This window comes from Canis lupus, chromosome 24 (assembly GCF_048164855.1).
Source record: "Canis lupus baileyi chromosome 24, mCanLup2.hap1, whole genome shotgun sequence".
Classification (NCBI taxonomy): domain Eukaryota; kingdom Metazoa; phylum Chordata; class Mammalia; order Carnivora; family Canidae; genus Canis; species Canis lupus.
This window is the reverse complement of record NC_132861.1, coordinates 44,811,295-44,833,266: the sequence shown is the minus strand read 5'-3', so window position 1 is coordinate 44,833,266 and position 21,972 is coordinate 44,811,295. Positions and strand designations below refer to the sequence as shown.

Here is a 21,972-nt window from a genome sequence, read left to right as displayed (position 1 = left end):
CCTGAGTTGAAATTAAGAGTCTGCCATTTAAAAAAAAAAAAAAAAAAAAGAGTCTGCCATTTAATCAACTGAGTCATCCAGGCACCACAAAAACACATTTTTTTTAAATTTTTATTTATTTATGATAGTCACACACACACAGAGAGAGGCAGAGACACAGGCAGAGGGAGAAGCGGGCTCCACACACCGGGAGCCCGACGTGGGATTCGATCCCGGGTCTCCAGGATCACGCCCTGGGCCAAAGGCAGGCGCCAAACTGCTGCGCCACCCAGGGATCCCCAAAAAACACATTTCTTAAATTGGTACTATTATTATATCAATCTTACAGATGAGAAATTGGAAGCTCGAAAAGGCTAATAATAATAAACCCAAAGTCACTCAGTTTGTAAGTGGCAGAGCCTGGATTTAATCCTGGCAGACTGGTTTCAGAGTATGTACTCTTAATAACAGCTATCATATGCCAAGGGCATTTCCAAATCTCAAGTCCAAAAATATTTTCTTAAATCTGTAAATTTTTCACGCTTCTACCTTTTATTCTCATTTTTTTTAATTTTTTTTTTTTTTTAAATGATAGTCACAGAGAAAGAGAGAGGCAGAGACATAGGCAGAGAGAGAAGCAGGCTCCATGCACCAGGAGCCCGATGTGGGATTCGATCCCAGGTCTCCAGGATCGCGCCCTGGGCCAAAGGCAGGCACCAAACGGCTGCGCCACCCAGGGATCCCTTTTATTCTCATTTTTTTTTTTTTTTCCCTTTTATTCTCATTAAAGAGCTTCAACCCTATGTAAGAAACAGCATCCCATCTGAATTACCAATATGTATGGAAAGAGGACTACTAAAGATGCTATTTGGATTTTTTTTTTTTATAATTTTTATTTATTTATTTATTTATGATAGTCACAGAGAGAGAGAGAGAGAGAGAGACACAGGCAGAGGGAGAAGCAGGCTCCATGCACCGGGAGCCCGACGTGGGATTCGATCCCGGGTCTCTGGGATCGCGCCCTGGGCCAAAGGCAGGTGCTAAACCGCTGCGCCACCCAGGGATCCCTGCTATTTGGATTTAAAAACTTAAGCAAATACACAGAATGTTATGAAAAAATAAACAAATAATAAAGTCATTTTACTACTTTTCAAATAGATTCTTGGATTTTCAAGACACACTTTTTTTTTTTTTCAGATCAACAGTACTGATCTTATTGTTAAATGGTCTTCACCCTGAACCTAGATGTATTCCTCAGATATTTAGTTTCTGTTTAGTGACTATTAAAAAAAAAGGACTATAAAGAGAACCAGAAATTAGAAATTATTACCTGAACAGAATGAACCCAAGTGATTCTACTGCTGCCCTCCGGACATCGTCATTAACATCACTTACCTAGGAAAAATTTTAAAGGATGATTATATTATACTATGCATTCTATTACTAGAGTTAACTAATGAGAGACTCACATCATTCAAAAGTAAATTAGATCTCATTAATCAGAATGTCTTCCCTTAATTTAGGAAAAACGCATCTGAAATACCTTTTATTTCAAGGCTTAAAAGCCTCTTAAGCTTGGTGAAGTTTAAGATTCAGGACTGCTTCTAAAGATTATTTCAGCTGCACTATAGCTTTTGCAGGCTACACTGAAAATCTAACATTCTTTCAATGTTGTTTTAAAAAAAAGTACATCCTAAATTCAAGCAAAATACAAACATTTACAATTTTTAACATACTACATGCTACATTGATAAAAAAAAATTAATAATAAATACTGTGGGATGTATCTCTGGGAAGAAAATAATAATTGTTCTAAACTAAACCCTTTCTGCATCAGAGGATGACCTGAAGTTTACCTTCTCCTGGCATCAAGATGGTGGAAACCTACTAAATGCATGTATGTGCAATCTCCACTGTGTTACCATGCAACATTATTGTTCATAAACTCTATCTGGATTTGGAAAACTATAGTGGGAACACCCTATTGGAAAACATGGGCACTGGCTTTCCTGTGCAAGGGATCTCTTGAAATAGAGCATGTCCCCTAGGGGCTATCTGGAAGCTAACTTCACGGGCTGTAAGAAGTGTTTTTTATTGTTCATGAGATTTCCCTATCCTAAGGTGGCTGCACACACTCACATGGTCTTAACCCTTACAAATGAGGGTGCCGCTTGGAGTAGGTTTTCAGAAGTTGCCACTGAATGATTTTAAGGATTTCTATTTGTCCTGACATACTGTTACCCTGCTCTACACCTGGTGCTAAGGTTATAGCTGACTGAGAATCTGTCAATTTGAGATCTGTTGAGAATCTGAATCTAAGATCACTCGTGGTGGTCATGCAATGTGGGTGCTGTTGCAACCTAGACATTTAGTGTTCATCTGCAAACTTCCCTTTCCACCTCTATCCAAGAAAAGAGTACTTACAGCAACGTGTAGCAGGCGTCGAATAGCTTTGTTGTTACCCGAGCCACAATAAGCCATGGCTACAGTGTACATCCCAGATCGTCGAAGAATTGGGTCCTAAAAAGAACAATCTACATCAACTGAAAGTTATCATTTCAAACAGTGATTTCTATAGTCTCACTGGCACAGCTGTATCCAGTAGGAGAGGAGTTGGTTTTAGGTAAGAAATGAGAAACTTAAAGAGAACTATTTTGTGGTTGGTAGTTTTCTAAATGAATGTGGAAATACAGACTTTAATACAGGAAGAATTAACTCCTTTTTAATTCCCAATGCTCTAAGCAATGTGTCTGTACTGCTTTACAATCACTAGGATGTTAAGTTCAATACCAACACTCACTACCCTCTACACTCAACTTCCATTTATTAAACAAAGAAGCTTGCTTCTACTTTTGCATTGTAACTTGCTTATTTAATTATCAGGCACTGAGCATTGAGTGGAACAGATATGGAGTCTGAGAGCTGAGCAAATAATTAGCATCTTTATTACTTAACTATTAACAGTGGTTCTTTGTATCAGACTACAGAGAACAGCATTAGTTACCACTGACTACCCACCATACACAATACCATTGTCAAAATAAAACAAAACGAAACAATGGGGATCCCTGGGTGGCTCAGCAGTTTAGTGCCTGCCTTTGGTTCGGGGCATGATCCTGGAGTCCCAGGATTGAGTCTTGTGTCAGGCTCCCAGCATGGAGCCTGCTTCTCCCCCTGCCTGTGTCTCTGCCCCCCCCACCCATGTCTATCATGAATAAATAAATAAAATCTTAATAAATAAGCAAAACAAAAGGCATTTAAAAAATCACACTCAAATAAATAAGCATAGAGACTTCACTGGTTTTTGATGAAAAAACAATGAAGTAAACTTCGTATCTTATTAAATGATTACGAAGTGATTCCAAAAATATTTCCAAAAGAAATTAACTTGTAAATTTCTAAAGAACTTTTCTGGATCTCCTCATTTGAAAATTACTCATCTGAAGTCTAATGATTAAATTTAAAATTCTCAAATTAGTCCTGTTCGCCTGGTCTAATCAGTGGTCTCCCTTCCTACATTCCATTAGGCTTTATATATATATATATATATATTTTAAAAGATTTTATTTATTATTTAATTTTAATATAATATAATTTTATTTTATTTAATTTATTCATGAGACACAGAGAGGGGGGTGGGGGCAGAGACATAGGCAGAGGGAGAAGCAGGCTCTATGCAAGGAGCCCAATGTGGAACTCAATCCCAGGACTTCGGGATCACTTACTGAGCCAAAGAAAGGCACTCAACCACTGAGCCACCCAGGCGTCTCAGGCTTTATATATCTTGCAAGAAGTTGTTTTATCAGCAAGTGTAGCTAGGCGTTTTGATGGGAACACAGATAATTTCTAATGGACGTGTTTCTGTAAATGTTGGTGATAACCAGGGTGAGAGGGAGTGCAGGGAGAAAAAGATAAATAATGTATCATCTCACCTTATCACGGCAGAGAGATTCAATGAGAGCATCAGCTTCCTCCATCCTCCCATACATCACTAATGCAATGCCAACTGCAAGACCACGCAGAATCTTCTCATGCTGAGTTTCCTGTGCATAGCCAACCATATCCTCAATAGCCTGGGCATTTTTAGAGCCCAACATAACCAAACCTAAGGCCAGGCCAGCTGCTTCACCTAGTGAGTAAAAAGTAGAAATTTAAAAATGATGTGTGTAAAGTCAATAAAACCTATCCTATTGGAAGTGGCACTTATTATAATCAACTATTAAAACAACTATGACTTCTAACAGAATTTTTCAAACCATTGGATAAAAAGTATATCCATTGAATTATAGCTATTTTCCTTTTAAATCTTGACAGAATGTACCAATAAATCCTACAGTGATTTCAAAGGAGACATGATGACACTTTTCTATGTTATCACCAAGCAGTACAGATAGCTGAGCCACAATTAGGTCACTCTAATAAATTTCTACTTACGAAAATCAGTTATACAGACAGATACATAGGGTATATCATTCTTAAAACCTATGTATCACAAAACCTATTTTTATGAGTTTGACAAATAGGGCAAAATCCACTCCCTGGATTATCTAATAATCGAATCTATCTAATAAGTAACCTATTAGATTTTTAAGAGACTACAAAATATAAATAGAAAATAAATATTAGTTACATTAGTTAATCCTGGTTTATTGTCTTTGGAAAGAATCGTTTACCTGTCACAGCATCATCCTGATAAAGGTTTGTTTTTAGCAAATCATACACGTCTTGGCGCGCAGTCCCCATGGCAGCTAAACCAAGGCCCAGACTGCCACCATGTCGAACGATCTAGGGAAAAAGCATAGGCTCTGCTGATTTGAAACACAGTACTTAAAATTCCAAGCTTTTGGGCAGCCCCGGTGGCTCAGCGGTTTAGCGCCACCTGCAGCCCGGGGTGTGATCCTGAAGACCCTGGATGGAGTCCCACATCAGGCTCCCTGCGTGAAGCCTGCTTCTCCCTCTGCCTGTTTCTCTGCCTCTCTCTCTCTCCTCTCTGTGTATACTCATGAATAAATAAATAAAATCTTAAAAAAAAAAAAAAAAAAATAAATAAATAAAAATAATAAAATTCCAAGCTTTTATTCTAATTTTTAAATTTTATTCTAATTTAAAAATATATTGTGATATTAAACATGCAGAGCAGTTGACCCAGTAAGAATGATCAACATATTTGAGAACTAGACAGCCAGTGATAACCTTAGCACTTTCAGTTTCAAAAGAAACGTACGTGCAGATGCAAAACAACAGTAAGCCAAGAAACGAATGAAAGATAAGAAAGTGGAGATAGAGAGTACAGCTCTCTTTCAATAAGTTTACATGAGAAGGGGAGAATTATAGTAACTAAGAGGAAGAAGCATGGGTCAAAGAAAGATTTTAAGATAAGTGAGACCTAACTATGCTTCTGGGCTGAGGGGAAGGAGGCTGAAGAGAGATGAAAGGGTATCTAATAGAACATGGACATAAAGAAGTGGGAAAAAATGAGGTCAAGGGCAAAAGCTGTGTTTTATTTCAAAAGGGACACTTAGTGGTCATGTGCCATTTTTGAGTGCACAGTCTCCTTTCAAGGTGACAGCACCCCAATCTTGCTTGGAAAATACTCTTCTCCCATTGTTAGTCTTGGTGGGACTGCCATTTAATAAGCACCCACCTTCTCCTACCCAAAGTGTGGGACTGTGACTCAAAACAGACCACTCAGATGGTCTGTTTCTCTGAAATTTTAATCTTTCTACAGTGAAATGACCCAAGGACCAAAAACATTTCAAGTTCATTCATCCTGGCAGGAGGGCTGTAGAGAGATGATTCCATTAGTTTCTGTTATCTAGATCCCTAGAACTGTCCTAGCTCTTAACTCTTACGAGAGCTAGTTTATCAACTTCTCCTTTAATTACATAAGCTACTTCCGGTAAACTCCTTGTTTTAAGTCAATTAGTGGAAGTTTCTAATGCTGGTAACCAAACAGCTTTGTTAAGAAAATTTTTACCCAAGACCATAGGAAATGAGGCAAAGATGTAAATAAATGTACATCATATTTGTAGATGAGAAGCTTATTAACTAAGACAGATCATCCTACCTAGGGCCTCAATATTTTCATTGAAATAGGAGGACAAAGTTGTCTGGCTTACTTAGCTACTCTCCTAATAGCCTTCTAAAAAAGAATCTAACATAAAAGCTGAAGTCTAAAATCCTACTTCAAGGTTCCATAAAATAAGAACAATTTGTTTAATAAATTTTTATGAAAGAATTACATTTAAAAAATTATAAAATATCAAATAACCAGGAATTCCAATTCCTGAGAGTTATGCATTTTTTTGGGACTTAGTTCTTAGTTTCCTATAACAAAATTTGACTAAATGATCACTAAAGTCACTTATAACATTCCAAAACTTTTTGTTTTAAGATTTTATTCATTTATTCATGAGAGACACACAAAGAGAGAGAAGCAGAGACACAGGCTGAGGGAGAAGCAGGCTCCCCGCAAGGAGCCCTATGTGGGACTTGATCCCGGATCCTGGGATCACGCCCTGAGCTGAAGGCAGACACTCAAATGCCGAGCCACCCAGGTGTCCCAACATTCCAAAACTCTTAAGTGTGGAAATATGATATGTATTTTACAAATATATGGTACTTTATTTTGTTTGTCACATAGAAAGTTTAAAAGACTGAGAAGTATAATTTAAGTTTATAAAGAAGGAAGCAAAGTTACTTTAAAAAAATAATTCTGTAAGAAGTTGCTATTTTTAGAATTTCAAAATCCTACAAAATTTCTATTCACTAAAAGAATTTGGCAAATATAATGCTTTCCTGGACTCTTAAGAAACAGAAATTAGTTTTTCATTCAAATACTTACATCATTGCTGGCATTCTTAAGCTGGTTAAGCAAATAGTCTATTATATCACCTCCATGATTGGCATGAATAAGACCTAATGCATAGAGACCTCCACCTTCCTGATAGGCTGATCCTGGAGAAGTGTCCTTGGGAAGATATGTCGCCATTAACTGTAATGCTTCCTTCTCATGACCCTGTAAATTTGAGCCACAACAAAGGTGTAGTAACAGAAAGTCAGAGAAAAAAGATATATTTTCTAGGATTATTATCTTTTCTCTAGAATGCTCACTTTCTAAAAAGAGAAGAAAATAGGTCTCTATCCTAGACAACTTCGTAACTTAAATGACGGAATTTTAAGAGACCCAATCGCATTCTTATTTGAAACAAATGCTTCAGTTTTTTTTCCCGTTTTATAACATTTCCCCAAGTTAGACTTAGACTAACTTAGACTTAGTTTCCTTGGTTAGACTTAGACTATGCAAATAACTTATTTCAATTCATCCTTTGAGAAATGGCTTAGTTTTCATGGGAAAAGGATTTCTACCTTTTATTAAAAACAAATATATATACAAATGTATTTTAATTTCTTATTTACTTCATTCTTTCCTGTAAGGACTCATGTGATTTAACAAAATCTACTCGGAAATGAATTACAGTAACTTTTATTTTTTACCTTCAGAAAATCTGTTTCTGTTCATACTAATTAGTATATATTACCTTATGAATTACACCCAAACTGGCTGTAGCTGTAAATTTTGCCCAGTTAGTAGCTCTGGCCAACCATTCCAAATTATCTCTGTAAGAAAAGAAAATTCAACAGTACTACTGAAATGCATTCCACAAAGCTTTTTATAACACTGAAGTCAAAGCATTAAGATTTTACTTTGAACTATTACAAATCATTTTACTTTACAGAGCTCGAGTTACTACTGATTCTCTTTACCTCATAAGTTCTTAGTATTTTGAAGATTTTTAAAAATGCATGATACATGATTTCATTATGAACAAAAGCAGAATTATATTAATATATTTTATGTAAAAGCCTAAATTCAAGCCAATTAATAAAGGGAATTAATTTTACCTTAAAACAAGCAGGCTTATGCAATAAAAAACGTATAGGGGAGCCTGTGTGGCTCAGTCAGTTGAGTGTCCAGCTTTTGATTTTGGCTCTCAGGTCATGATCTCAGGGTTGTGGGATTGAGCTCCCATATTGGGGTCCATGCTCAGTGGGGAGTCTACTTGGGATTCTCTCTCTCTCCCTCTGCACCCTCTGCCCCTTGCACTTTCATTCTCTCTCTCTCTCTAAAATAATAAGTAAATACATCTTTGAAAAACAAAATGTATAAGGTAACAAAATAGAATTTAAAATTCAGGATTAGCAGGCAAGGGAAGCTCTCCATGTCCATGTAACAATGTCAACAGAGTCCCTATTAAAGATGATTTTAAATCAAAGTGGTAACCTTCAAGTGTATTTACCGAAGAAATTGGTCACTGGTAGTCCCACAGTGCATAAAAGAGTTTGCTATAACAGTTGCTGTATGACATACAGAATTCCGTACTGCATCCTGCAAAAACAAACCAATTTTTATCACTGACAAAGTGTTTATATATATGCAAGGTTACATGCAGACACACAATCAGAGGCCCTGTTTTGTGGTGAAAATATTAATAAACTGAACTGCTATTTAAACCATGAATCTTGGATATTTCTTTACAAAAAATTAAACAGGTAGTTTATAAAACTAAGCAAGACAGTTTATATGTGGTCTTAACTTGACATCAGTAGATTTTAGGCAGGAATTTAGGTAGTAGATTTCCTATTTGGGATTTCTTTCTTTCTTTTTTTTTTTGGGGGGGGGTTTATGAATAGTTTCATTTGCTATTTCCTTTCAGCATCTTGTCTACAATCTCCAAGGTGTTAGGGTAACCTGAAGAGCAGCACTGCACCTCTTCTCACTCTGCACCTCTGGCAGTCACCAAAGTGATCTTATTTTTAATGAAACTATATTATAAAGATCAGCTTCAAATAACTATTATAAATAAAAATTATGTAATTCTGTGTCTATTTGTCATTTGTAATTATTAGAAGTTTGAGAAGTACATGTGTCAGTCAAACAACTATGTAGTAATGAAATAATATACAGTTCTGGAATGCCTTGGTGGCTCAGCAGTTGAGCATCTGCCTCTGGCTCGGGGCGTGATCCTGGAGTCTCAGGATCGAGTCCCACATTGGGCTCCCTGCATGGAGCCTGCTTCTCCCTCTGCCTATGTCTCTGCCTCTCTCTGTGTGTCTCGCATGAATAAATAAATAAAATCTTAAAAAAAAAAAGAATATATAGTTCTAAAAGAAGAATAAATGACTTTGACACAGGGTACTGGGTAGTTAAGACAAAAAAGTGAAGATTTTTCATATTATAAATTTTTTCATAATAAAAATTTTTTTGAACCAAATGAGTATATTACCTAGTAAAAGATCAAAATTAATACTAGTAATTAGGATCAATATCTCAACAAAGGTTACATAATATCAAGGTAGAAACTGCTGCACTCACAGAGTTTATAGTTCATTGGGAAAAAAGACACATAAACTGTATTAATGTTCTGATCCGTGCCATTTGTCCAAGTGCTACATATATATATTAAAATAAAAAGTTAACTAAAAAAAAAAAATGAAAAATACCACTAAACCTCCCAGCGAAGGTAAACACAAAAACAGGAGCTCAATCGCTATTAATTCTTTCTTCTCAACAAGTTCAAGGGTTTTCTTTTTTATTTTTTTAAGAACTTATTTTCTTAATCAAAATAAAATACAACAAAGTAGTCAATAAGAAATAAGTATACATATTAATATTCAACAAAGAAATAAATACAAAAGAAAGCCTCCATTAGAGATGAATTTCCTACCTTTGTGTTTTTTAGAATCATGAGATCTGTGTTATTGTTTCGTATTAAAAACTGTAGATGTAACTCAATAGCCATTTCACCACTTAAAATTTTAATCATTTTCAAAGTCTGGTCCTTGGGCTCTGGACTCTGCCAAAACAAACAAGAATGAAAATTCATATATTATTGAAAATCACTAAGCCAACTCTATTTAAACATTCCTAGATCAGTGAAATTCATAGTCCATATACACAATAAAATTTGTATTTTAATAGTAGGATCTAGAAAACTCATATATCATTTATTTGAGAGAAAGAATCATTTCTTTAAAAGCTACTATCAAGATACTCCAGTTTCATGAAAGAATGCAATTCATTCTGAACAAGCTTCCAATAGAAAATATTTTAATATTTAAAAAGAAAACCCAAAATGTAAAAGAATAACTGATTACTGATGATCTGCAAGGAAAGCTTTTATACAGAACCAATTCATACTTAAGGTGAAAAACTCCCTACTCAAACTAGAAAATCAAAATCACACTTCATCAACACATATATATGATTTCATAAAGTACCAAGTCATCCAGGTAAAGACAGCTGAAGTTTATATACCTGAGTATATCAAAAGTCAAAATTCTTGGTGGAAGAAACATTTACATCCAACAATCTACTGTTCAAATACTTACTCCATTTCTTCCATACACCATAAATATTAAAAACAACAAAGACAACTAAAGTGCACCCTTCTATGATAACTCGCCATTTATTTGTTAGAGGCCATACTTTTTTCCCACCTAGCAACAAGCAAAACAGTTATTCTAGACAGAGTTTAATCTTTTGTAAGCATCTAAGGATTTGATTGTTTTTTAAGATTTATTTATTTATTTATTCATGAGAGAGAGAGAGATAGAAAGAAAGAAAGGCAGAGACACAGGCAGAGGGAGAAGCAGGTTCCATGCTGGGAGCCCGAGGCGGGGACTCGATCCGGGACTCCAGGATTGCGCCCCGGGCCAAAGACAGGCGCTAAACTGCTGAGCCACCCAGGGATCTCCGGATTTGATTTTTTTTAAGTTAAGTGCTTTCTAGGGTCAGTCCTTAAAATTTTACTTTACAGATCTATTTTTATAAAATGATTTTGCTATTAAACTTAATATTAAACCTCCATAAAGGCAGATATATAACATATTAAAATAACTTACAATATATACTGTGGGAATATATGTTAAATGGTAACCTCAACTTCAAAAAACATACTTACCACTTCTGGTGTCTTTCCTACAAGTACGCTACCTGTCTTTTCTTCTGTTTCCATTGACTCACTAAAATGAAGAGAACCAACAATTATTAATCTGATAAATCTTTTCTAAATAGTATGTATAGGTAACTTGTTACCAAATTGAAGGTGTGAATCATGTTCAAATTAAGTATTTTGCAAGGAAAAAATATTTAATTACTTAAGTATTTCCCTTAAGAAACACAAGATTCTATAAGATGGAGAAAGCCCAGGGATTTAATTTCTTCCAAATAAATTCATAAAAACACACAAAGCAACTAACCAGGTTAGGATGGACAACAAATACAACAAAACCAGATGACAAAGCATCCCTCAAACTCCCAAAACAGGTAGAAATACACCATCAGCAGCTACAAAATGCTAGTTTAAGTGAAGCAGTTGGGACCCCAACAGCTCTTAAAACCAACCAGTCAATGCTTCCTTCTAGGTCAAAGCACTCTACTGAGAAGAAAATGCTGGGCACAGAATACAAATTAACAGGGCAGAAACAAAGGAAAAAGGAAGCCCAAATAAAAGTGAGAATGTAAACAGTTAGGCAATCTCAGATCATAAGACACCATTTTGTTTAAAACTCCGTAACATAATAGCCTTCTTGCAAAAAGTCAGGAAAACAACTTTCAGTAAACATAAGCTATAGACAAGGAGCAAAGTAAAATCCCATACAGTATTAGAAAAGAAAAATTATGGGGCGTTGGAGCGCCTCAGTCTGTTAAGCTTGTGGTTTCAGCTCAGGTCATGATCTCAGTGTTGTGAGATCAAGCCTGCCCTGGGTTCTGCACTGAGCATGGAGCCTGCTTAGGATTCTTTCTCCCTCTCCCTCTGCCCCTCCCTCACAACCCCCCTATCCCCCCACCCTGCTCTCTTAAAAAAAATTTATTTCAAAAGAAGTAAAAAAAAAAAAAAAAGAAAAGAAAATTATACAGAATATAAAAGAATAAAACATATCAGAATTAGAAAACTCAGAAATGAAATAAAACTAGGGGAAAATTAGAAATGAAGAAAAATAATTTCAGAACATTAACTGAGATAGTACATAAAAGCAAATAAACACAACACAAATAAAGGAGAAAGTAAGAAAGAAAAAATTTAAATTAACAAATAAACCAAATGCTACTCCCCTAAGATCAGCAATGAAGGATGTTCACTCTTAGGTCTGCCCAATAACACTGAAAATCCTAGCCAATGCAGAAAAACAAGAGGGGGAAAAAGGTATGAAAATTATAAAGGAAGAAGTAAAACTGTTTCCATTCAGATGACATTTTCTATGTAGAAAATTCTATAAAAAGATCTATAAAAAAATTTACTAGACCTAATAAGTGATTTTTAGAAATTGAAATTTAACATACCACTTAGCAATAGCATCAAAAAAACATACTTAAGAATGAATTTAAGAAAAAAATGTATAAAATCTCTGAACTAAAATCTACAGAATGCTGCTGAGAAATATTAAAGAAAATCTAAATAGGGCAGCCCGGGTGGCTCAGCAGTTTAGCGCTGCCTTCAGCCTAGGGTGTGATCCTGGAGACCCAGGACCAAGTCCCATGTTGGGCTCCCAGCATGGAGCCTGCCTCTCCATCTGCCTGTGTCTCTGCCTCTCTCTCTCTCTCTCTCTCATGAATAAATAAAATCTTAAAAAAAAAAAAAGAAATCTAAATAAATGAAGAACAATAGTATGCTTATGGATTATAAAATCAATAGTTAGAGGATTTTAATTTGCCCCAAATTGAAGAGATTCAATACAATTACAATGAGAATACCCCAGAGTTGTAAGAAATGGAAGAGACCCAAAACTTGGCAGTGAGAGGGAGAAAAAAGGGAGATTGTAACTACAGGACTTCCACTAACTTAAGCTTTAGTAATAAAGATACTGTGGTACTGGTATAAGGAAAGATGAATAGATAAATGGAAAAGAATAGAGAAATCTATCAACATTATCGCATGTCAAAAGCTCCAAAGAAATTCAAAAGGGAAAGCAGTCTTTTAAACAAATGGTAATGGGATGCCTAGGTGGCTCAGCGGTTGAGCGGCTGCCTTTGGCTCAGGGCGTGCTCCCAAGTCCTGGGGTCCAGTCCCACATGGGGCTCCCTGCACGAAGCCTGCTTCTCTCCCTTTGCCTGTGTCTCTCTCTCTCTCTCTCTGTGTCTCTCATGAATAAATAAATAAAATCTTTTAAAAATAATAAACAAATGGTAATGAAACTGCTAGACATCCATGCATCTAAACAAACTCTACTCCTACCTCACACCACATATGAAGGGTTAAGCTGAGTTCTACCACAGACCTAAACACAAAACTAAAACTATATAGCTTACAGAAAAAAGTGTAGCAGAATATCTTTACAATTATGAAGTTGGCAAAGAATTTCTTAGATTGGGATAACAAAATGGAAAATTGGATTATCAAAAATAAAAACTTCTGTTCATCAAAAAATACCAATAAAATGAAAAGATAAGCCAAAGACTAGAGGAATATATTCATAACAATATATCTGACAAATTACTTGTATTAAAATTACAGCAAAACATCACTTTTTACCACTTGAATGAGTAATATTAAAGAGATAACATCTACTGTTGGCAAACAAACAAATGGAATGCTAATACATTGTTGCTGGGAGGGTAAAATGGGCAACCATGATGAATATAGTTTGGCAGATTCTTACCAAGTTAAATATATACCTTGTGACCCAGCTATTCTAATCCTACATATTTACCCAAAAGAAAACATTTGTCCACAAAAAGACTTATACAGGAATGTTCCTAATAGTCATGTTCTGAAACAATCCAAATGTCCATCAATGTAAGAATGAATAAACAAACCTGGTATATACAATGAAATGTTGCTCAACACTGAAAAGGAATCAGTTACTGATTCATCCAAAAAACAGATACACATCACAAATGTGTTGAGTGAAAGCAGCAGAAACAAAAGACATGCTATCTGACCCAGTTTTATGAACTTCAGAACTGGCAAAACTACCTATGCTGACAGAAAGCAAACCAGTGTTTGCTTCAGGGGGAATGGGTTGACCTCAAAGGGCACAGGAAAAATTTCTGGGATGATAACAGAGGTGATGGTTATATGGGTGTTTATATTGTCAGAACTCCTTCAACTGTAGCATCAGGATATGTGCATTTTATAATATCTAAAATATTATTCAATTAAAAGAAATGAAGAGCTGAAAAGAATTCAAAAGGAAGTGAGAAATATAGAAGACTAGGAAAAGAAAATCCAACTTACATTTAACAATAGGTCCCCAAAAAGAAAAATAAGGGAAGAAAACAAATACTAAAAACTAAAATTAAAAAAAAAAAAATTTAATTAAATAAAAAATAAAAACTAAAATTCAAGAAAACCTTACTGAGGCAGGACTATTTCTGGTGTTTTGAGGGCAAGTTAGAAGGCCAGTGAAATCTGAAGACAGAGAGAATCTTAAGCAGGCTCCACACCGAGCAGGAGCCCAACACAGGGCTTGATTTCACAACCAAGATTATTACCTGAGCAGAAATCAAGATTTGGACGCTTAGCCAACTGAGCCACCCAGGCGCTCCATTGCAAAGACACATTTAAATATTTTTAATAAATGGTCTAAATACATAAGAAATTACAAAAAAATAAAATCTAATACTGTATGGGCCTAAGATAAATACATATTTAGTTTTAATAAAAGCACAAAAAGCCGGAAATGTTTCTTACTTTCCAAATATCTAAATTCTAGCACACTTAACCAATCTGAAGTTTTTTTTTAAGTAGGCCCCATGCTGGGTATGGAGCCCAACACGGGCTTGAACTCATGATTATGATATCAAGACCTGAGCTGAAATCAAGAGTCGGATACTCAACCAACTGAACAACCAAGGTGCTCTACCCACCTGAAATTTTATTTACTTGCTTAGCTAGCAATACGCAATTGGCCCTATCAATCACTTCCATTTCTTTCTAGAAGGGTCCCTTTCTTTGGTCTTTAATGTACCCAACAGAGTGCAAAACAGAGCAATAGCCTTAGTAAGACTTTACAATCTATGAAAGCTAATTTTGAAATTCTTCATAGACTATGCAGTCTATGAATATTCCAACTATTTGCAAAAAGAAATAAAGATTGTTCAATTAGCTCTGATGCAGAAAAAGATACTTATACCTGTCTTTCTCTGATCCTGGAACAGTACCCGTATTGGTGGATCCAGGCACAGAAGCAATAGGGGTGCCAACAGTTCGAAGATTCTGGATTACAGATGACAAAAACTGCTGGCTAGCACTTTCATACAAATCAAAACAAATCTGATAAGCCATCAGGAGGTTGTCTTCCTTTACCAGTTTTTCTAAGATATCACTCACAGCCTGAGGGTCATCTAAGAAAATTAAGCACTGAAATGCAGATAAAGGGACAATTACATAATAATTGAAAACTTTGCCAATAAAATATTTAGACAATGACAATTAATAATACAGAAAACCTTAAAATATAAGTACAGGCAAACTGGAGATAAGATATTCTAATACTCCATTTCTTTCTTAAAAAAAAAAAAAACTGATTAATTTTAAATTTGAATTCCAGCTCTAGCATTCCATTTCTGATCCTGGCACTAGGCAGTTTTCCTAAAATGGCATCTTCTTTCCATAAGAAAAGCAACAGTTTATATTCATAGCTCCTAATATTGTGCCTGGCAATTAGCAGTACTTGATAATTAGTAGGTGAATGAATCTTGGCTTCTTCAAATCTTACCTGTATTTTATTATCAAGTGCTCCTTAATTTGAATTTTCTGCTTAACCGTATATTATAGGAGTCATTCATTTAACACACATTGTATCATGCTAGGCCAGAATAAAAGGCACTAAAATAACCATTTTGAAGTATTTCTCTTATTATTCTTATAATCCGTCATATTTCAACAAAACTATCCAGTAAGTTTAGGATTTTTATTTTTTAAGAATTCAAATTAAATTTTGTTTCCTCAAAGCAGCAAACAGTTAATTTCAAAATGAACACATTAATCAAAGTTATTACAAATTAAGAATAGGAAATAATGGAAACAAAATAAATGATCAATAACAAGAGAATGGTTAAGGCAAAGTGCATCCACTAAATGATTATCACACAGTCAAGAAATAGTTGAAACAATAGTCTGTGAAAACTTAGAACATGGAAAAATGTTAAAACTGGAAGGATACATATAATTGATACTGTTTGCCATCAGAGAAAGGAACTTAGGAGTCAAAGGAAGGAGTGGAAAGACTTCACTGTATTCCCTTTGGTTCTTTTTAAATTTTGAATCATGCAACTGTACTATTACTTGTTCAAAAAAATGTATTTTAAAAATGTAAAAGTGTTAAAAAATTTTGAAGGAACAAGGAATAAAACAGCTTAAAAAAAACAAAACAAAACAAAACAAAACCTGCCTCTGAGGAATAAAACTGAAATACACAGGTGAGCAGAGGACTACTGATTTCATATAAGTTTTAAAACACTTATATTTTAAAAAACTATTGGGATCCCTGGGTGGCGCAGCGGTTTAGTGCCTGCCTTTGGCCCAGGGCGCGATCCTGGAGACCCGGGATCGAATCCCCACATCGGGCTCCCGGTGCATGGAGCCTGCTTCTCCCTCTGCCTATGTCTCTGCCTCTCTCCCTCTCTCTCTGTGTGTGACTATCATAAATAAATTTAAAAAAATAAAATAAAAAATAAAAAACAAAAAACTATTAAAAACTAAAAGCAAACAAAACTCCAAAAAGCTATATAGAGAAAACTGACAAGAAATACACTAAAATGTTGGTTTTCAGTGATATGATTTTTCTTCCAGGCTTTTCTATGTTTCAAACTTGCTTCAAAAGCATATAAAAAAGATGCATTACTCTAAATTTTAAAAATGTATACAGGATGAAAATATATGAGAACACATTATAGTGATAAAGTAACAAAACCCATGACAAAGTGCTATGCTCTAAGCAGAATACAAAATTTCATATAGTATGATATTGTTAAAAAGAAAACTCATGCACTTCCAGTCAACAAAATACAATGCAGCCATTAAAGATGTGCTAATAAATGGGGGAAAAAAATGTAAGCATTATCTTTGAGAAAAGGCCTAGGGAAAGGGAAAGATACACTTTTCATTTTCTGGATGATCTTAAGTTTTAAAAATGTACAAGCAAATTCATACATGGAAAGAGATAAAATATACCCAAATGTTTTGGCTGTGTCTGGGTATTAAAGCCAACGATCATTTTTACACCTGAAATTCATTTTAGAATGACATAGCATAAGTACTGTTTTTATCTCTTCTTCTACCTTTTACTTTTTTTGACCTAGTTTCCAAAATTTCCTTAAATATTTGGAATACTTTCCAAATATAAAAAGAATACACAGGATGCATTATAACAGAACAGGTTTTTAGCTTTGTAAGATTGTTTCTTACCACTAAAAAATATAAGTGTACACCTTAATCTTCACAGGGCTGTTGTGAAAATCAACTGAGATACACATATGAAAGCATGAGAGTAACTTAACGTAACGTAAAGTAGTGAGGCGCAGCCCAGCAGTGCAGCATAAAGTAGTGTGATGTAAGTTAAGGTAACATAACATAACATAACATAACATAACATAACATAACATAAGTACCTGACAAACATTGATGAAATCGGGTTTCTCCAAGTTCATGTAGATTTTAACTAGAACCCTTAGTACCTTATTCCGAAACTGTTTATTCTGCATTAAAGACATGCAGAGCTTGAGGCTATAAGCTAGCATTCCTGGGACATCATTCTGAAAGAGAAATTTCAAGACACATCATTATCTGGTTACTGAAGCATTATTTTATTTAGAAATCAAATGGGGGGATGGATCCCTGGGTGGCTCAGCGGTTTAGCGCCTGCCTTTGGCCCAGGGCATGATCCTGGAGTCCCAGGATCAAGTCCCAAATAGGGCTCCCTGCAGGGAGCCTGCTTCTCCCTCTGCCTGTGTCTCTGCCTCTCTCTTTCTCTGGGTCTCTCATGAATAAATGAATAAAATCTTAAAAAAAAAAACAAATCAAATTACTTTAATCTATGTTCTTTAGTTATTTTAAGCAGCCAAAGCTTTATCTCCTACTTGAAAAACAGAACTTAAAAATAAACATTTTAGATAAAAATCTTAAAATGACCTATTTCCTCTTTTCATAAAAAATGGGTTGAAAACAATATTTAGTGATCACCCTGAATTCTCACTATGTGAACACAGAATACTATAAGAGTGATGCTGTTAATTATTAAAAAAAGATATATACAACTGTCCATACACCAAATGGCTATGTTTTTCAAGTATGTCTACTGAAGTCCTTTATCCTTCTGCCCCCAATCTTGTTAGTCCCCAAGTCTTACTGCTTTGTCTACACTTGATAGCCAGGAACACAGTACGATAGAGCTATTCTCCAGCTCTGAGTGATTCAAGTTTTGAGTGCTGTTGCAGAGAGCTGGTGCTCTCCTTGAGGAAATTTTTAGTCTATGTATATCTTATCCTTGAGGAAATTTTTAGTCTATGTATATCTTATAGTTCTCCAAAGCATATTCAACATCTGAGATACCAACTTATAAAATCCTTCAACATACAAGCATATTGAAGAGCTATGGGAGTACTTCTCAAAAAGCAAGTTGTGACCCATCACTGTATAATGAAATCAACTTAATGGGACCCACATTTTTGGTGAAATACAATTTTAAAATATCAGAGTTATCACAAGTAGCAAAAGTAGGTACTGTTTCATAAAACTTAAGTCATATGCATATACATGCCCTAGGATGCAAAGTAAGAGGCATTTTTTACTCTGTTCTTTTTTTGAACATTTGTCACCCCTTTACTTTATATTTTTATTTGCTCAATTACCTATTCCCCCAATGGATTGCTCCATCTGGGCAGGAACTTTGTTGTTGGTCTCATTTGCCACTATTCCAATGCCTAGAACAGTGTCTGACATACAGCAAACATTCAAAAAACATTTGTTGAGTGAATGAAAATAAATATTTTAATTCTATAACATGAAGACAAGGAAAAATTGCCCCAAAATAAAACAGAATAGAACAAGATCCAATTCTATCATATTAGGTCGCTCATTCATTTACTCATTTAACTCTTATCACTGCTGCTAAACACAAATGTTACCTACCACTAATTAGTTACTATAGTGGTAGACTCTATAAGAAAAAAAAACACAAGGCTCTCGGAAATTAACAAGAGAATTGGACCTAATCTTTGCAGTAGGGGGTAGTGGACAGTATGGGTGCTGGGAATCAATGGATCTGTAAGCAAGTGACTGTTAAAGTGAACTCTCAATCTTGAACAGGAATAAAGGAGGTAAAGAAAAGAATATTTTCAGCACAGACATTATTTCTGGTAAGAGGAATGGGGCAGGGTACATGTAGGAACTGAGGTGAGGCTGGAGTACAGAGAGCCAGCTCACGAAGACAGGTGGTAAGGCAGGCAAAGTGGGCATGAAGATTAATGTCCATTTAACTCAGTCTTGCACCTTCCTGACCACTTTCTTACACAGAATTACTACCACTGTCATAATTATTGCAAAACATCCTCAAACCAAGAAGCAAGTCTGTAGGTTTAGCCATAATAAATGCATTAAAATAATCAGTACAGTATTCTTAAAAAGGGCAGGAGAGGGATGCCTGGATGGCTCTGCGGTTGAGCGTCTGTCTTCAGCTCAGGTACTGATCCTAGGATCTGGGATGGAGTCCCACATCAGTCTCCCTGCAGGGAGCCTGCTTCTCCCTCTGCCTGTGTCTCTGCCTCTCTCTCTCTCTGTGGCTCTCATGAATAAATAAATAAAATCTTGGAAAAAAAGGAGGGGGCAGGATATTTAAAACATCTTCCCCGTGCAAGATTTAAAGGAATGAATGTGGTAAGATAAAAGCAGGTATTTGATGACCAAAAAACACAGCCACAGTTCATATGTAAATGTAAAAATAAAACATCTGGCAAAAGAGCACCTTATTATTTCTAAATTAGATTTTCTTTTCATTATCCATGGTTTTTAAATAACTTGCTTTGCTGATTCCCCATCAATAACAATCTTTAAAATCACATTATCTACCTACCGACTCCAGTATAGTCTTCTCAAAGACATCCAGTCTTCGTGTCTCTAGAGCAATACCAATGGCCTGCTTATACTTGTGATCATCTAGACATCGCTGGAACATTTTATTTACAATGCCTTCCAATCTCTGGTCAATTGGTTTTTTTTCTCCTTCTGGCAAATCTGCATTTTCCACACATTGTTTGGTGTAGTGGTCAATGCATTTTGCTATAAAGAAAATAAAACAATGAATCACCTTGTAAACAGGACTAAACTACTAGAAAAGACAAATGCCCACATTCTGTAATCATAACTTCTGGGAAAACTATAGAGTAATAAACAAATTTCAGGCTTTTTAAATTCTAGAAGTTATACTTTCAAACTAATATTGTTCCCTTCATAACAGTTACACTGGGAGGCTTATATACTAATTCTAATGAAGCTGACATTATTCAAAACATTTCTATCTTGCTATGATACTTTGACCAAAATCATATTACTCAACTTGACTGTATTGCTTATCAGAGTTGGCTACAAATAGCTACTGTTTCACTTTCAAAAACAAGTATTTGGGGGTAGCCTGGGTGGCTCAGTGGTTTAGCGCCACCTTCAGCCCAGGGCCTGATCCTGGAGACCTGGGATGGAGTCCCAGGTTGAGTTCCCTGCATGAAGCCTGCTTCTCCCTCTGCCTGTCTCTGTCTCTCTCTCTCTCTCTCTCTCTCTCTCTGTCTCTCATGAATAAATAAATAAAATCTTTAAAAACAAACAAAAATTTGCTATTACTGAGGATATTTAAAAAGACCACTTATAACAATTATCACAGAGCAATAAATTAGACTTCTTCAAATTAGTGAAACTATTAGCTCATTGACAGTAAAGACCATGTCTAATCATCTTTGTAAAATAATAGTGAGATCTGAAATGTACCACAGGTTCTAAAGACAATTCCAAAGATTTCCAAAAACCTTTCCAGCAATTGTCACATATCTGTTGACATGCTGTTCCAAAGTAAGGTGGGTGAAACCTACACAATCCCCAGTCTCAGCCCCCCACCCCCACCTCACTGCCAGTGTTAAAATCCAGTGGTATACATAGGCACAATTTGGCTTTCACATTACACAATGATTTGGGTGGATGGAGAGAATAGGGCAACATACTGAAAGGTACCAATAGCATACTTGATGAGAAATATTTGTTTACAACTCACACTACTTTACAACCACATTTTAAATTTATTAGGAATAACCAATAAAAGGAATTTTCCTAAGTCTTCTTCCACCTTCATAAGGAAGATGAGTAAATACCCAAGTGAATGACATACAATAGTTATATTCTCTATAACTCATTGACTTGTCATTCTCCCTTTCAAAAAGAAGAAAGGGTACAAGGGCAAGATTAATTAGCTGCAAACTATAGCCCTGAGAAACAAATGATTTGAATTAGCATAAAGAATTACTGGCCCAGGGATGCTTGGGTGGCGCAGCAGTTAAGTGTTTGCTTTCCGCTCAGGGTGTGATCCTGGAGTCCTGGGATGGAGTCCCACATCAGGCTCCCTGCATGGAGCCTGCTCTCCCTCTGTCTATGCTTTGCCTCTCTCTCTGTCTCTGTCTCTCTCTCTCTCTGTCTCTCATGAATAAATAAATAAAATCTTAAAAAAAAAAAAAAAAAGAATTACTGGCCCACTAGATGGCTCAAGTTAAATGGATCTATATTGGGAGAAGCAGTCCTTTAGTAATTTGGAATATATCACATACAGGGTCCATCCAGGCAGAACCATGCACATTTACTTACAGTTAATAAGAATAAAATCGCACTCAAAAAGCAGACCTTAAAACAATTCTGGTTGCAGAAAATCTTTACCAGTTCCTAATATGAGTTTTTTGAACCAAATATAGTTAAGTGATGAAACATTACACCTATCTTATCAGAAAGTAACAGA

At 35.5% G+C, this 21,972-nt stretch overlaps 1 protein-coding gene across 1 annotated transcript in view; it reads right to left on the bottom strand.

Moving 5' to 3' along the window:
- Positions 1–21,972, bottom strand: part of PSMD1 (proteasome 26S subunit, non-ATPase 1) — a 92,940-nt gene that overhangs the window by 61,140 nt on the left and 9,828 nt on the right. The window contains exons 5-16 of the mRNA XM_072796652.1: positions 20,056–20,261; positions 17,597–17,740; positions 15,118–15,344; positions 10,944–11,004; positions 9,708–9,836; positions 8,280–8,368; positions 7,521–7,599; positions 6,824–6,997; positions 4,653–4,764; positions 3,912–4,108; positions 2,404–2,499; positions 1,310–1,374 (exon numbers count right to left, since the gene is read on the bottom strand). Coding sequence (XP_072652753.1) covers positions 1,310–1,374; positions 2,404–2,499; positions 3,912–4,108; positions 4,653–4,764; positions 6,824–6,997; positions 7,521–7,599; positions 8,280–8,368; positions 9,708–9,836; positions 10,944–11,004; positions 15,118–15,344; positions 17,597–17,740; positions 20,056–20,261 — 1,579 coding nt within the window. The remainder of the gene's footprint in view (positions 1–1,309; positions 1,375–2,403; positions 2,500–3,911; positions 4,109–4,652; positions 4,765–6,823; positions 6,998–7,520; positions 7,600–8,279; positions 8,369–9,707; positions 9,837–10,943; positions 11,005–15,117; positions 15,345–17,596; positions 17,741–20,055; positions 20,262–21,972) is intronic.